The 18,563-nt window shown below is 27.3% G+C and overlaps 1 protein-coding gene across 1 annotated transcript; it reads right to left on the bottom strand.

Moving 5' to 3' along the window:
* Positions 1-1,802: 1,802 nt before the first annotated feature.
* On the bottom strand, positions 1,803-4,206 carry LOC113369448 (cytochrome P450 4g15-like; the record flags this gene model as incomplete). The annotated part of the gene is made up of 3 exons (XM_026610183.1): positions 1,803-1,961; positions 3,921-4,085; positions 4,138-4,206. Coding segments are annotated over 3 exons (393 nt in total), but the record flags the coding sequence as incomplete, so codon positions are not given.
* Between the last annotated feature and the right edge of the window lie 14,357 nt (positions 4,207-18,563).

Below are 18,563 nucleotides of genomic sequence, written 5' to 3'. Positions count from 1 at the left end.
AATTCATATTTTACTGATCAATTTCACACGACGCTAATACAATTGAATTGACTCCCGTATTAGTGTAATTGTTTAAAACATACGTGTATGTAAGTGAAAATTAGAATCTTCTTTCTTAGCTTCCAAAATTGTAAATATTATTTGAGTGAAGTCCTTGATTTTTAGTTTCTACCAGTATTTGTAGATGTTATATTGCTTCAATTGTACCTACCATCACAGTTTCTTTTTTTACTAAAAGTTTAGCTATAAGTAGGATGGTAAGAAACGCTTAAATTTTTTATACGGTTTTATTGGTTATAAATCTTTGAAGAAATTCTCAGTTTTCTACGTGTGCTGGACGGCTATCAAAATTTTACACCCCATTTGTGCGATTCGCTGGGCATAATATATTTACATCGTATATTGAACAGTTACTAAAAAATTATACACGTTTTCCTGAATATTATTGAACATGTGTTGAATAAATTTTACACCTTACTTTTATTGAAAATATGTGTTTGTCGATAGTAATACGTAGTCTTTTACAACAATTTTGATTGCTGTCAACCAACCTTTGGATTCAAAATAAAACCTATCAATTTGTTGTTTGGATTCCTTCGTAAAAATCTGTCTACACATAGACATTGAGCAAAAATAATAAAAACCCACTTTGTAAACCGTAGAAGCGCAATATTTATACTCCTCGCCTCATATGCGCAACGTGCATATAGAATTGGAAAAAATGCATATAAATTTGCAGAAGGCAGTTTTTACCATTCTAAATTCTTCTGAATTTACATTTTCTTGTAAATTCGATCATATTCTTAACAATTACTACAAAAAATGCCGTTCGAACATCGGTAGGTAAGACAGTACACCTAAAAGTCTGTTTTTACACGGTAGATTGGTTCCAGAAGAAGCCGTGTAAAAAAAAATCGTGTAAAAAAAGACATTGATCTTATACAAAAATGGGTGATTTGTTCCTAATCTCTAAAACCTATTAAATTAGTGAAAAACAAGAATTTTAAACAAGAAATTCATGTTTATTTTATTAAAATCAAATATATAATGCTTATTTTCATAACCATAGTAGTTAATGATAAAAAAGATATGCACTCTAATCTTAAAAGTAATATAAATTAAATGTATGCAAGTTCAGGAACTAAAAAACTATGTCGTGAACGAAAAGAATAGGTTATTACTTAAATCTGACCAGTAAATTTTATTGTATGCACATAAAGGGAATTCCCCTAAATTAGTGCTATTCACATTTGCTTTGACCAGTAAAAATTGTTTGTACGCGCTAAAGGGGAATTCACTTAAATCTTTAAGCTAGTGTTAACAAACTATCGATACTATCGATGGTTTCAGACTTTTTTCTTTCATAAATACTTTTTTGTGATACTTCGCAAAAATTAAATTTGACAAAAAAAAATTAAGTACATAAAATTTCAAATCGTGCTAAATGGAATAAAATCGTGTAAAAAAATTAAAAAATATTCAATTTTCAAACCGTGGTTATATCAAAACCGTGTACAAAAAGACCGTGTAAAAACAGACTTATGTGTATACAATTTTTTTTCGAAAAATAAAAATTGAAAAACAAAATTACATTGAAAAATGTATTGTACTCACATATTAAATTGTCAAATATCTCCCTTCCGCTTTTTTGCTCTTGGTTTATAATACAAAAAGGCGGAAGGGAGATATTTACAACCTATTATTAGGAAATGTCATGAAGTTTGATGACGATTCAATTACGTTTGATATGAAAAATCCCAGTACCGGTAGGAAATAGTGTTAAAAGGAATAGATTATTTTAATTAATGTTCATTATTAGATTCGTAATGTTCGCAACAAAGAAAAACCATTACTAAGGCGCAAATCAGAATTGCCGCAGGATTCGGAACTGTAAGGGCTTTAAGTGAGCATCGAAGAGCCGATGAATATCTAACGACTCCACCTCCTGATAGTAACCATTGCTAGGAGGTATACATTCAAATATGACTCTTATAAAATTTTATAAAAACTAAAAACGATTTGAAGAAGTCAATTCTAATATGTTTGGTTTTTTACAGCGTGTGTCTGTTATGATAGCCCTGCACCTGATTAATATTTCATGATGCAAATATATATATATATATATATATATATATATATATATATATATATTAGGGTGGTCCTTGAAATGGTCATTTTAGAATTTCCTTGCTCCCAGGAGCTCAAATGGTTCCACATTGATAAAAAACAATTCTCTGAAAGATTTAGCTCTTAATATTAACGTTTAGATAGAGCGCAATTCAATCAAAGTTTTGTATGGAAAGAGCATGGAAAAAATTTTGAAAATTAAAAAAAAAGTTTATTTTTATAATGAGTTTTATTTATTCATTTGTTCGCTAAATTATATCTAAAAAACATTTTAAGGTTTTTGAAAAATTTTCCATGCTATTTCCATACAAAACTTTGATTGAATTGCGCTCTATCTAAACGTTAATATTAAGAGCTAAAACTTTCAGAGAATTGTTTTTGTCAATTTGGAACCATTTGAGCTCCTGGGAGCAAGGAAATTCGAAAATGACCATTTTAAGGACCACCCTAATATATATAATTATATATATATATATATATATATACATATATATATGTATGTATATGTGCGCATTTCAAGTGTTTTAGGGTCATCATGAAGTATTCCTAACAAATATCAAAATATATAATTATATTTGAAAATTTACGTAAAATGTTATATGTTTAGTATTTTATAATATTGACTTCATTTTCAAACATATTGTTCATTCATCAAAATCAATTATAATATTTAGTAATCATATTCAAATTATATATTATATATTGACTTTCAAATATTGCATTTGTTGTAGAGTTTTGTTTTCTAACTTGTTTTTTTTTGGTTACTGTAATATAGAAAATTGTTTTATGATCACATATATTTCTGAAAAATTAATCGGATTATATGAATTTATGAAACAGTATCATTTTAATTCCAAACTAAATGATGAAGTTATCTTCATCTAATATTAATTATAGCTTTATATAAAGTCGTTTCTGTAAATATATGTATAAATTAGAATTGTTAAATTATCACAAATACAAATGAAACAAAAACTATTCTTATATTAACATAATTTGACATTATTGTTTTGATAACTTTGTATAATGTGCAATAGTATGTAATGTAGTTTTGTTACTGTTTATATAGATTTATAATATCAATCTCATTAAATAAAGAAAGATCTATAGATCACAATTTCTATAAAACAAATTTTTAGTTTTTTTTTTAACTTCTCATAGGGTAAGTTATTGTAATCGTCCAAAGATGGAAATGGAAAATTTTTACATATCTTCACGTTTTGAAGTTTTCTGAACATTTTGGCATACCTCAGAAAAAATTGATGTGTGTGTGTATAGGTACAATTTTTCGTTCACGTTTTCGGGGCGCACCGATCAACCGATTTGAATGATTCAAAAAACATTCGATTTCTATTGATGTGTGATTAGTTTTTGGAGAAAAACGAAGAAAAGAGTCGGCTTCGAATGATCCAAAAAACATTCAATTCGTAATTACGGGGAGAAGTGTTGATTAGTTTTTGGCAAAGGCGGGTCCAGCCGTTTCGGAGATACCGAGCTAAATTTGCAAAAAATGGCATTTTTGAGAGAGCTAAGCGTCCGGTTTGAATGATTCAAAGAACTTTCTGCTTGTTTTAACAAAATAATCACTTTTGGAAAAAAATTATTTGTTTCAATTTTTTTTCAAATTTTTTTTGTTCCAGCAACTTGCCTCTAGACACGATGCCATGCACCACCAGTTCTTTCCTTTTATTTAAACGTCCATGTCAGGAGAGTTTTTTTTTCTTACATAAACTTGCAAGTAAAAATCATTGTACGTATCATTTGACACTTTTCGTGAGCCTATAATACTTTACTCTTTTACATAATTTTAAGTTTTCCTGAATCTGTTTAGCAATGATGGGTACTGGTAAGTACATCCTCAAACATTTTTCCAAATATTTCATTTCTGAAGCGTCTTGAAATGTTGCTGGTCTGTCACTATCTCCAAAGATTTTGTCCAGTTCTTGGATAACACGATCCTAAATAGAAAAAAATTATATATATATATATATAATATATATATATATATACCTGGATGTGTTGATGGATTCCCAACAAAGACAAGAAGAAACTGCTGCCTGCAGCAGTCGTATCGTCTCCCTAAAAATTTAAAACAATATTTTATAAAATTTAAAACTGGAAAAAATAAACATGTTATTTATTGTTCACTACATTGTTCTATTGTACTATTTATTGTTCATATATATATATATATATATATATATATATATATATGCTTTGGTTTGTTGTCTATGAATTTGTTTCGATACTTGTAAAATTTTGTACATGATGGTGACTATTAAGTATAATTCTTATCATAGTTAATAAGTTCTAGCAAAATCTAAAGTAAGAGGTATATACTAAGAGCCCTTAAGAATATAGTTAATGATGAATACTTGTATATTTTATAAACCTAAATAAATGCCATTAATATCTACTGATTCGGATATTTTTATTATTAGTTTTATATTTCAGGTCTTGGATAATTATATATTATATTTCAAATTCTGTATCAATTAATCATCAAGGTTCCAGTTATTTTTTTAATTAAGATAATCTTTTAATTCAGATATAATTTATTTATCGCAAAAATCAAATCATTCACTAATTATGTACTTTTATGAAAACTGATAATTTAAATTACCATATATTTGAATTTCGCGCTTTAAATTGCACAAGAGGTGACAGCCATTCTGACACATGTTGACAACTTCAATGCCACTCGATTGTCAAACAGATTTTCGTGAATTAACATGTGCTAGGGTTAATTAACGTTTTTTTTTAATTAAATCCTTGATTAGTTTTAATTAATTTATGCATCAAAACGTGTAATTAATTCAGTAGATCATTTTGATATAATAAATTTATCGTGAAACGTTAATTAAAAGCCGAAAAAATGGATATGTGTGGAGGTGCCTTGAATAGTTTGATAAGTGTCTCTTTCAGGGTCTCCATTTTGAATCAATTTTATTATTAAACAATTCATTCACAGCGCCAATGTATCCTTTAATTATATACATGCAAATATCAATAGTATAATTTATATATGTGCTTTTGTAGGTTATTAATTCATTTACAGCGCCAGTGTATCCTTTATTTATATATATGCAATTGTAATGTATAATTTATATATATATATATGCTTTTGTAGCTTATATTTGAGTACTTCCAACACATATCTCTTTATATCGAATTCTAAATTCACGAAAGTCTCTAATGTAAGTCGTGTGTCGTGTATTGTGTAAAGACTTTACTCGGACAATTGCAACAGGTCAAATTGACTTGTAAAAGACTTAAAGTTATGCAGTGGTTCTAAAGTAGTGATTTTGTGTCGAGTACTTGAGATTTCTGGCGGATGCTCTAGAGGTGGTTTGTGTATTGGATTTGTGTTCTGCGAGCTGCTATAGAGGATATCGAACAATGTAAGTGCAAAGCATGTTTTATACAAAGCGAGTCAAAGGATATATTTCTGGAATTATATACAGGCATTTATCGTACCATATCTGTTGTGCCTATAGTGTTTTAAATATTCAATATTTAACTTATGTATATATATATATATATATATATATATATATATATATATATGTGTGTGTGTGTATATAAATGCATTAGGTTTTTCTGAGTTTTGAATTTAAAGCAGTCAAATAATTTTGAAAATCTTTATTTCGATACATTATTGTTTGTCATCTCCAATAAAACTATGATTTGAATAGAAATAAATAAAAAGAGAACAGAGTTTACAATTATTGACCGACTTTGTATTATATGCTACTTTTATGCTTGTAATAATAACACTTTTTATTAAATATGTATTTAATGCTTGTTTTTCATATTAAATGAAATGAATAAATGAAAATTGATTGGAAGATTTTTTGAGAACTTGTCCCTTTGTTATCCGATATCATTTATAAGGCAGCCTGTATATATTTTAGTGGAATATTTTCTGGCTCGTGCATTATTAATATAGTTGTATACATATTCTGCTGAAAATATTTTTATATTATAATAATTGAGTCAATATCATTCTTTCAATAGGGTGTACTTTATTAATTTTTAATATAATACATAAAATACATTTTTTTTTTGTTAATTCATCAACAACTATTATGCTAATGAAAGATTTTAAAATAATTTGGCAGACATGTGTGTAAAAGATGTTGTTCTTATTTAATTTGCTATGGGGAAAACATGTTGATTCAGTTTTTTTTATTTATTTATACAAGTGCCTTTTATGAATTCTTTTATTCTATAAATAACACTATTTTGTGTAGATTTCAGAATTCTTATACATTAAATTTTTGTTGCTAAATGATTAGTTAACCAATACAGCTTTTTGTATGCTTCGATTACTTATTTGTTGAAGGGGCCCTAGCACCTTACCTTAAGTAACTCCTAAATTGATGGTATTTTGTTACAAATTACAAGTTACAAATTTACTTTGTTACAAAAATCTCTTTTTTATTACACCCCTTGTTCATTATTATACAGAAAAAATATTTGTATTTGTATTTGACATTTCCGGTATCAAGAATCATGTGTTTTTCCCAAGCGATATTGACTGCATGAATATTCTTATTTATGGATAACACGATTGTGTGGTTTTGATCAAATTCTTTCAAATATCTAATTGAATTGACTTACCAAATTGTTAATTAGATGCAGCTTTAAAAGTCTTTTACTGTAGTTTTATTTTAAATTTATTCAATTATATCGCTGCATAGCTAAATGATAGATTTTTATTCTTTTATTGCTAAAAACCATTTTGATCAAGACATACAATCAAAGTTTCAAAGAGTTGACTTGAATGATTAGACAAAGTTTAATTTTGTTTACAAGTTTATTATTCGATTCAAGTTGTAAAAATTATTTAACTCAATTTCTAAATGATAACAATCAGCTTTATAACAGTTTTGAAGTTTTTAATGTTCAAGTTTTTGAACATTTTTTATTATTTCATTTTACAAGTTTTATTAATTTTTTTTTTTTGGCTTTTTCCAATAATTTGTATATTATTCAAGTCAGCTATATTTGTTTTTTTGTCTCGATTAATTGTAAAGGTTTCACATGTTTTATCAAGTCGTATAAACAATTTTGATTCGATTAATATCATTTCATTTCATCGATTAATTAAATAATTCTCTCGAATAATTTTTTTTTCTAAGTCCAAATTTTCTGATTTAATTTTTCGAATAATTTTTTTTTTTTTAAGTCCAAAATATCTGATTATAATTTTTTCGAATAATTTTTTTTCTAAGTCCAAATTTTCCGATTTTAATTCTTTCGGATATTTTTTTTTTCTAAGTCCTTTCAGATAATTTTTTTTTCTAAGTCCAAATTTTCTGAAACCTTTTCAATTAAGACAGACGAGTTATTTATGCATGCTGTATTATCCCAAAGCCAACATTCGAATGAATGAGGCTCACATTGAATATTTCACAACGAGAAAATTTTATTGGGGCAAAGTTAAATATTTTAACTAAGTCCCAGTAATTTTTTCTCGTTGTGAAAATTTCAACGTGGACCTCATTTCATTCGAGTGTTGGTTTTGGGAATTGGTGTGAGGGAACACTAAAAAACATAAAAAAGTTTCAACGCTGAACAGAAAAGAGAAAAATTGACCTGGGACTTAGGGGGGTTTTTTTTAGGCTCTCCACCTCCCCCCTTCCTCCTCCTCCTCCTCCTCTCACCCTTTTTTTCCTTTTTTTCCGCTTTTTTCACATTTTTTTCCTTTTTTGGTTTTTTTTTCGCATGTTGTGGTTTTTGGGTAGATTTTTGGGTTCGGCATGCATCTTCCGCAATGTGTCTCTCTGCGTGTAACCTCTCGCATCATGGACCTCAGGTTGACCATCACTTGGTGTGTTCGTTTCAGGACCCTTTGCGCTCGCCAACAGCCAGCCACCAGCACTGCTCCATTTTTTCTGCTTCAGAGTTCCATGTCGTCGCCTTCAGCTGGATTCGATCCGTCTCACCTTGTGCCTGCCTCCAGAGCGATTTCACCGAGTATGCGGTCACTTAAACCGCTCGGCTATTTAAGTTATTGATGATAAAAGTTATTTTTATTCCTATATTGTATTAATATTGAATTTTAATAAAGAATATGTATCATACACATCTCTCTTATTCATCATCTGCCTCTACCCCTCTCTTTCCCCAGTTCTTCCTCTACTTTTTTTTTTTTTTTCTTTTTATGTATCTCTCTTACAGTCAAGTGCGAACCTTGAATTTTTCAGAAATATTCTAAGTGTCAAGGTCGAAATGCGACACCTGAATTTAATATTTTGAACTAATATTTGATAATTATGAAAAACTATACATTCGATTTTTTGTGCCTCTTCTGGAATCGAACCGAGACACGCTGAGCAATCTTAGTGGTCACTTAACGATCTCGGCCAATTGGTTACATGAAACCGCAGTCTTTTTTAAAAATATAAAGTGTTATTTTCAAACTGAAAGATATAAGTTTCCTAAAAATGTTGTATGCCGAATGTGCGAATGGCCGAGGTCGTAAAGATGATACGGTTTATGCCAGAATGACAATTCGAGGTTTGCAAGTTCGAACCCCATTTGACTGAAAAAAATATTTGGAACCAATAATTTTCAAACTGTGTAAAAAATAAGACATTTAGATAGAATTAAATTTATTGAGTGTCAGTATTACAAAAATCGACATATATATATATATACGCGTGTATATATATATATATATATATATATATAAAAGATAAGAAAAAGTAGGAAAAAGATAATTTTAAAAATTCATTTTACGCCTGGTTAGCAGTAAACAAACCTACTTTGGTGTAATTTAAAAATCTCATTATTTTTTCGATAAAAAGACAGTCTATCAGGAGCAGCCAAAATTGGCCAAAATCGTGACTTTCAAATGCAATTTTAAGGCACTTAATGAATGAAATTAATAATTTTAATTAATGCTTTGTGTAGACTAAAGTACAATCTTTATACCAAACCAAAAAAAATACAAATTTATAATCGTCTTCATAGTTAAAATCAGCTTCAAAGTTGGCAATTTTTCAAACTTCAATTTGGCACCAAGGGCAGAAGAATTTTTTTTTCCAAAAACTATTTTCATATTCGGAATCAGCGCCTCGAAAACTATCAGAATCGGTCAAAACATTTTGAAAATCGCGAAAAAAAAATTTAATTTCATTAGTAAAATTTTGATTTTGCAACCAAAGATTTCGATTTTTTTGGGGATGTATGTGGATTTATCCAAAAACGGATAATATTTTCGAAATCAGCGTCCCAAAATCAATCAAAACCAATCAAAACATTTTGAAAATCGCAAAAAAAGCCGATTTTTTTCAAAAAAAATCGATTTTGCAACCAAAGATTTCGATTTTTCGCAGGGTATATGTGGATTTATCCAAAAATAGATAGCATTTTTGAAATCAGCATCCGAAAATCTTTTGGAATCAGTCAAAAAAAATCCAAAATAGCGAAAACAAATCTATTTTTTTGCTAAAAACTCCGATGTTGCAACCAAAGTTTTTGTTGTTTTCCAGTGGTACACGCCCTGAAAGCTCGTCAAACAGGATAATTTCGTCCTTGGCCTAATAAAAAATCATCCAAAAATTTTGTCCAATAAGTTCTTGATCATAAATTTCTTTTAGTATAGGGGAGACCCAGATTTTATGGTTCCTGTTCCTATAAGTGCATAAGTACCTGTAATAAGAATAGATATTCATTCTAAGGATATACATTTAAAATAAGATTATTTGTTACTTAATACCAGACTAGTAATAATAGGTAAGCTTTGAATATTTTATTTGAAAATAAAACCACAAAAACTTAGTGAAAAAATAAAAACATTCGAATAATTTGTGGGTAAGTACAGCCGAATAGTTACATCATTTATGTTAATTGAATAACTTGATACTCGTATCATTTCCAAAGTTTTAAAAAAAGCTCTTAAAACAATCCATGGATAGAATTCATGGATTCAACTTCAAATAAATCATTTATTATCTTATATATAAAAATGAATCGCAAAATGTGTTGGTAAGCGCATAACTCAACAACGCCCTGGACCAATTTGGCCAATCAAATAATTGCCAGAAAAAATATAAAAACAGCTCTTTTCTTTTTCTCATACAAACATTTTCTAACTAAAACGTAGAATCAATTTGAGCTTTATTGCTATTATATGAAGTTCATATTAAATTACAAGCACTCACTGTATACTCCTCCTAAACGATTATTCGGATTTTGATAAATTTTTCTGAAGTTTGTTAAGGAAATTTTCTAGGATTTATGTTATTATAAAATACTGGTATGTATGTGCAATATTGTAGAAATAAATAGAAAAAATTGCAAAAAACGACATGTCATTGTTTGCATTGAAAACAAATGAAAACTATCATCTGCCAAAAACTTCAATTTACTTATGAATCTAGACAATATTAGAATATGTATAATAAATTTTTGGTTATGAATAAGAAAAATAAAATGTCTACAATATTATTGCCAAAAAACAGCTGAGATGTGCCAGAAATTAAAATAATATAAGATACAGTATATGTATGGCAGATTGAATGATACACATATGAACAGGATATGTCAAATTAATTCACTTAAAATATGAAATTAGGTATTAATCAGGGCCGGTCCTACCTTTAACGCGATGCATGCAAAAAATACGAACGCACGCCTTAGGGGGCGCCAACACAAGATTCGAATATTAAATTTTCAATATAGTTTTTTTTTTCAATATATAATTTCTTTGCATCTTTTACTAATCTTTCCACTATATTTTCAAAAATTTTAAACAAATGGGAAAGTAAAGATGAATACATAAAATTCTGCCCTAACGATATCTATTAGGAAAAGTTTAAGATGCAATTTTGTATATCTTAAATAATAAAAAATTAAATTAATTTAATCCAACATAAAGTATCAGTTTTATGCTATTATTATGGTTATGTTATACCGTTTAAGACTTCAACTTCCAATTATAGTGTGGGAATTGAGACTCATCATTTTATTTAAAGCAGTTAAGAACATTTAACATAGCTCATATTATAAATGTGTATACATTTTGGCGTGAAGAGTAATTTAAAAAACAATAATTATTATTTTTAGATAAACGGTGACCATTAGTATATTATATTAAAAAATTGTAGACATGAGTACAGGAGAACGTCTGTCGGGTCATATAGAAATCGAATAATTTCATATCATCACTAACAAAAGTAGGAATAGTAGCAGTCTTTGCTTTTAATATGGTTTATGATTCATAAATCTAAATTTTATCCATTTTTTACTAATATAAATAAATTAAAATGCCCAGAACACAATTTTCAAGTTGTTTCATAAAATGTACACAGACACAAATTCTCGTTCCAGTTAAAAATAATACGAAATTTTAGTATTCAACTATATGTACTAGTTTGTACTAAATTCTAGTAATTTTGATATAGTATTTACTAATGTAAACAAATTAATGTGCCAGAAAAGAAAATTAAAAAGTTATTTGAAGAAAAGTAAAAAAAAGTCCCAAATCTACATATTACGTTTAAGTTTGCGTTTCAACTGAAAATTGTTCAAAATTTTGATATGAAAGTATATAACACAATTTATACTATTTGTTAGTACTAAGTTTATACTAGTATAAACAAATAAACATGCTCTGAACATAGTTTTAAAGTTATTTCACAAAATGCAAAAAAAAAACATCCAAAATCCACCTATAGCCAATTAACAAACTCAAATCTGCGCTTCAACTACAAATTATTCAAAATTTCAATATAAAAGTGAATATAACAATATACACTAAATTCTTGCAAATTTTATCTAGTTTATACTAAAATGAACATATAAAAGTGCCCAGAATAAAATTTCCAAAATATTTGACAAAATGTAAAAAAAAATGTCCCAAACTCGCATATTGAATGCAATTAAATAAAATTTGTTTGATTAATGATTCATAAATCTTATACAGCATAATTGTACTGTTAGTGTTAGGTCGCTAAAATCATTATTCTGCTTTTGAATGATATTTTAAAGTATTCCAATATTAAATAAAATGTTGGTCATTTAGTTTTGTGCAAATTTTTTAAACAAATTATATTTATTTTATCAATTGAATTAATTAATTAATTTCATTGAAAATGGTACATATGATTCAAAAGAAAAGAACATTACTTACAAAGAGCATTTAAGAATTTTGACCCTTTTATGATGTAAATATTGAAATATTGATAACAACTGCACTTTTAATAAATATTACTAACACGACAATTAATACACAAATATTTGTTTTCAAAGAAAACATTCAAAAACGAATTTCCTTGTATAAAAAACACACGTTTTGTGTGAACAATGAAAAAAAGTATTTTCCTCTTTTGAAATATTTCTGACTTTGAGCAGTTTTGAAAAAGTAAGAAAAAATGAACTAAATGCGACCTGTTCTACTTGATTAATTTAAAGATATTTATCCACGAATTTTTTCACCAAGTTTTTGTGGTTTTATTCTCAAATAAAATATTTAATAATTAACACATTTGGAAATAAACAGCTGTCAAACAACTGTCAATTTTGACGTTTGACGTTTAAACAATCTAACTCACTTTTGACGTTTAAAATAATAAATTCATGTATTAATCATTGTTTTGGACTTGAATGAATATCATAATATGTTGCAACAAATATTTGTTTAGAATTATGCCCAACAGTTTTCCAAAATATTTAGAAATACATAAACATGAACCACTTTGCCTTAAAATTAAAATGTAAATCATTATTTTGTACTTACCTAAATCATATTTTCACAATAAACACACTTCAACTTTAAATCTATTTAAATTTATGACTTGTACATTTATTATTATTATAAAGAAACAACTTGTTCAACCAAGATCCAGGCAGCACAGACTGTTGATATATTTTAAAAATATTTACAACTAGAATTGAGCATAGAGCATGAACATATATTTATATAGACTGGTAACATAGTTTTTAGTATCAACGTATCAACATTTTAGCAGTAGTTTTGTTTAGCATAGTTTTTTTTCTATTTTAATTATCTGAATTGTTTGTATCAATTACATGAAGTTAATTAAGAAAACAACATTTATAAATAATTACACAAATTATGAAAATAGAATAATTAAATAAAACTAATATAGAAAACTAATTAAATAAAATATACAAAATATTTCTAACATCCTTCTCGACATGGATTACTTACATGCAAAAATCTATATGATAGAAAAATTATTTAAATTCGCAACAATAACAACAAACTCACGATTCAATAAATAAAAGTAACATTTTGATACAAGCATATATACAAATTATGCACATTATGCAAAAAAATCAAATAATATAAATGTGTATATATGCTATGCAATAATATAAATGTGTATATATTAGTTTTATTTAATTATTATATTTTTATAATTTGTGTAATTATTTATAAATGTAGTTTTCCTAATTAACTTAATGTAATTGATACAAACTAAACTACTGCTAAAATGTTGATACTAAAAACTATGTTACCAGTCTATATAAATATATGTTCATGCTCTATGCTCAATTCTAGTTGTAAATATTTTTAAAATATATCAACAGTCTGTGCGGCCTGGATCTTAATTGAACAAGTTGTTTCTTTATAATAATAATAAATGTACAAGTCATAAATTAAATAGATTTAAAGTGGAAGTGTGTTTATTGTGAAAATATGATTTAGGTAAGTACAAAATAATGTTTTATATTTTAATTTTAAGGCAAAGTGGTTCATGTTTATGTATTTCTAAATAATTTGGCAAACTGTTGGGCATAATTCTAAACAGATATTTGTTTCAACACATTGTGATATTCATTAAGGTCCAAAATAATGATTAATACATGAAATTGTTACTTAAAACGTCAAAAGTGAATTAGATTGTTTAAGGTTATGTCAAACGTCAAAATTGACAGTTGTTTGTCAGCTGTTTATTTCCAAATGTGTTAATTATTAAATATTTTATTTGAGTATAAAACCACAAAAATTTGGTGAAAAAATCCGTGGATTAAATTAATCAAGATGTACAAGTCGCATTTAGTTCATTTTTTCTTACTTTTTCAAAACTGCTCAAAGTCAGAAATATTTCAAAAGAGGAAAATACTTTTTTTCATTGTTCAAACAAAATGTTTTTGAATGTTTTCTTTGAAAACAATAATATTTGTGTATTAATTGTCGTGTTAATAATATTTATTAAAAGTGCAGTTGCTATCAATATTTCAATATTTACATCATAAAAGGGACAAAATTCTTAAATGCTCTTTGTAAGTAATGTCTTTTCTTTTGAATCATATGTACCATTTTCAATTAAATTAATTAATTAATTTAATTGATAAAATAAAAATTATTTGTTTAAAAAATTTGCACAAAATTAAATTACCAACATTTTTTTTAATATTGGAATACTTTAAAATATCATTCAAAAGCAGAATAATGATTTTAGCGAAATAACACTAACATTATAATTATGCTGTTTAAGATTTATGAATCATTATAATGATGGTTATAACCATATTGAACTCATAGGACTATCCACGGATTTTATCAAACAAATTTTATTCAATTGCATTCAATATGCGAGTTTGGGACATTTTTTTACATTTTGTCAAATATTTTGGAAATTTTATTCTGTACACTTTTATATATATTATGGATGTGTGTTGGTAAGCGCATAACTCAAAAACGGCTGGACCGACGTGGCCAATTCTTTTTTTTAAATGTTTGTTGAAGTCCAAGGATGGTTTTAACGACGAGAGAAAATCGAATAATCTGCCAGAAAAACCCTAAAAACAGCCCTTTTCTTTTTCTCATACAAACGTTTTCTAACTAAAACAGAATCAATTGGAGCTTTATTGCTATTATATAAATTTCATATTAAATTGCCAGCGCTTGTATACTCCTCCTTAACGATTATTCGGATTTTGGTAAATTTTTCTGAAGTTTGTTAAAGAAATTTTTTGAGATGTATGTGATTATAAAGTGCATTGAAAATAAATGAAAACTATCATCTGCCAAATATTTCAATTTACTTCTGAACCTAGACAATATTAGAATATGTATAATAAATTTATGATAATGAATAAGAAAAATGAAATGTCCACATTATTATTGCCGAAAGACAACTGAGATGTGTCACAGTATATATATGGCAGATTCAATGATATATATATATATGAACAAATATTACAAATTATATCATTTAAAATATGAAATTAAGTATCAATCAGGGCCGGTCCTACCTTTAATGCGATGCATGCGCAAAATACGAGTGCATGCCTTAGGGGGCGCCAACACAAGATTCGGATATTACATTTTCAATATAGTTTTTTTTTCAATATATAATTTCTTTGCATCTATTTTTATCTTTCCACAATATTTTTGAATTCCACAATTCGTAAAAATTTCACTTTATAACAACAAATGGGAAAGTAGAGATGAATACATACAATTCGGCCCTCACGATATCGATTAGGAGAAGCTTAAGATGCAATTTTGGATATCTTAAATAATAAAAAATTAAATTAATTTAATCCAACATCCAACAAGTATCAGTGTTATGTTGTGGTTATGGTTATGTTATACCGGTTAAAAGACTTCAATTTCCAATATAGTGTCGGAATAGAGACTCATCATTTTATTTAAAGCAGTTCTACTTTTAACATCGCTCATGTTATAAATGTATATGCATTTTGGCGTGAAGAGTAATTATTATTTTCAGGTAATAATAATTATTATTTTTAGGTAAACGGTAAATATTAGTATATTATATTAAAAATTGTAGACATGGGTACAGAACAACGTCTGTCGGGTCATCTAGTTTTAGTATAAACTAGATGAAATTTACTAACAAATAGTATAAATTGTGTTATATACTTGCATATCAAAATTTTGAATAATTTTCAGTTGAAACGCAAATTCAAACGTTTTTACTTTTCTTCAAATAACTTTTAATTTTCTTTTCGGAAATTTGTTTGCACGTTAATTTGTTTACATTAGTAAAAACTATATCAAATTCACTAGAATTTAGTACAAACTAGTACATAGAGTTGGGTACTAAAAATTCGTATAATTTTTAACTGGAACGCAAATTTGTGTCTGTGTACATTTTATCAAACGACTTGAAAATTTTGTTCTAGGCATTTTAATTTATTTATATTGGTAAAAAATAGATAAAATTTAGATTTATAAATCATAAAGCATATTAAAAGCAAAGACTGCTATTCATGCTTTTGGTATAACTCTTGATATGGTATAACTCTGGATATCAAATTATTCGATTATAATAAATGATTTATTTGAAGTTGAATCCATGAATTCTATCCATGGATTGTTTTAAGAGCTTTTTTTAAAACTTTGGAAATGATACGAGTATCAAGTTATTCAATTAACATAAATGATGTAACTATTCGGCTGTACTTACCCACAAATTATTCGAATGTTTTTATTTTTTCACTAAGTTTTTGTGGTTTTATTTTCAAATAAAATATTCAAAGCTTACCTATTGTTACTAGTCTGGTATTAAGTAACAAATAATCTTATTTTAAATGTATATCCTTAGAATGAATATCTATTCTTATTACAGGTACTTATGCACTTATAGGAACAGGAACCATAAAATCTGGGTCTCCCCTATACTAAAAGAAATTTATGATCAAGAACTTATTGGACAAAATTTTTGGATGATTTTTTATTAGGGCCAAGGACGAAATTATCCTGTTTGACGAGCTTTCAGGGCGTGTACCACTGGAAAACAACAAAAACTTTGGTTGCAACATCGGAGTTTTTAGCAAAAAAATAGATTTGTTTTCGCTATTTTGGATTTTTTTTGACTGATTCCAAAAGATTTTCGGATGCTGATTTCAAAAATGCTATCTATTTTTGGATAAATCCACATATACCCTGCGAAAAATCGAAATCTTTGGTTGCAAAATCGATTTTTTTTGAAAAAAAACGGCTTTTTTTGCGATTTTCAAAATGTTTTGATTGGTTTTGATTGATTTTGGGACGCTGATTTCGAAAATATTATCCGTTTTTGGATAAATCCACATACATCCCCAAAAAATCGAAATCTTTGGTTGCAAAATCAAAATTTTACTAATGAAATTAAATTTTTTTTTCGCGATTTTCAAAATGTTTTGACCGATTCTGATAGTTTTCGAGGCGCTGATTCCGAATATGAAAATAGTTTTTGGAAAAAAAAAATTCTTCTGCCCTTGGTACCAAATTGAAGTTTGAAAAATTGCCAACTTTGAAGCTGATTTTAACTATGAAGACGATTATAAATTTGTATTTTTTTTGGTTTGGTATAAAGATTGTACTTTAGTCTCTACACAAAGCATTAATTAAAATTATTAATTTCATTCATTAAGTGCCTTAAAATTGCATTTGAAAGTCACGATTTTGGCCAATTTGGCTGCTCCTGATAGACTGTCTTTTTATCGAAAAAATAATAAGATTTTTAAATTACACCAAAGTAGGTTTGGTTTTACTGCTAACCAGGCGTAAATATGAATTTTTAAAAATTATCTTTCTCCTACTTTTTCTTATCTTTTATATATATATATATATATATATATATATTATATATATATTATATATATAATGCGGGGTATATATTATATATATATATATATATATATATATATATATACATTATATATATATATATATTATATATTATATATCTTGACGTCGATTTTTGTAATACTGACACTCAATAAATTTAATTTATATCTATATGTCTTATTTATTTACACAGTTTGAAAAATTATTGGTTCCAAATATTTTTTCAGTCAAATGGGGTTCGAACTTGCAAACCTCGAATTGTCATTCTGGCATAAACCGTATCATCTTTACGACTCGGCCCATTCGCACATTCGGCATACTACATTTTTAGGAACTTATATCTTTCAGTTTGAAAATAACACTTTATATTTTAAAAAAAAGACTACGGTTCATGTAACAATTGGCCGAGATCGTTAAGTGACCACTAAGATGCTCAGCGTGTCTCGGTTCGATTCCAGAAGAGGCACAAAATCGGATGTATAGTTTTTCATAATTATCAAAATATAGTTCAAAATATTAAATTCAGGTGTCGCATGTCGACCTTGACACTTAGAATATTCTGAAAAACAAAAATTCAAGGTTCGCACTTGACTGTAAGAGAGATACATAAAGAAAAAAAAAAAAAAAAAAAAAAAGAGGAAGAACTGGGGAAAGAGAGGGGTAGAGGCAGATGATGAATAAGAGAGAGATGTGTATGATACATATTCTTATTTAAAATTCAATATTAATACAATATAGGATAAAATAACTTCTATCATCATAACTTAAATAGCCGAGCGGTTTAAGTGACCGCATACTCGGTGAAATCGCTCTGGAGGCAGGCACAAGGTGAGACGGATCGAATCCGGCTGAAGGCGACGACGACCAACTC

This window comes from Ctenocephalides felis, unplaced genomic scaffold (assembly GCF_003426905.1).
Source record: "Ctenocephalides felis isolate EL2017-DRISC unplaced genomic scaffold, ASM342690v1 CF-g0.4_SCAFFOLD_01350, whole genome shotgun sequence".
In the NCBI taxonomy this organism is placed as follows: domain Eukaryota; kingdom Metazoa; phylum Arthropoda; class Insecta; order Siphonaptera; family Pulicidae; genus Ctenocephalides; species Ctenocephalides felis.
This window is presented reverse-complemented; position numbering and strand designations above follow the sequence as displayed.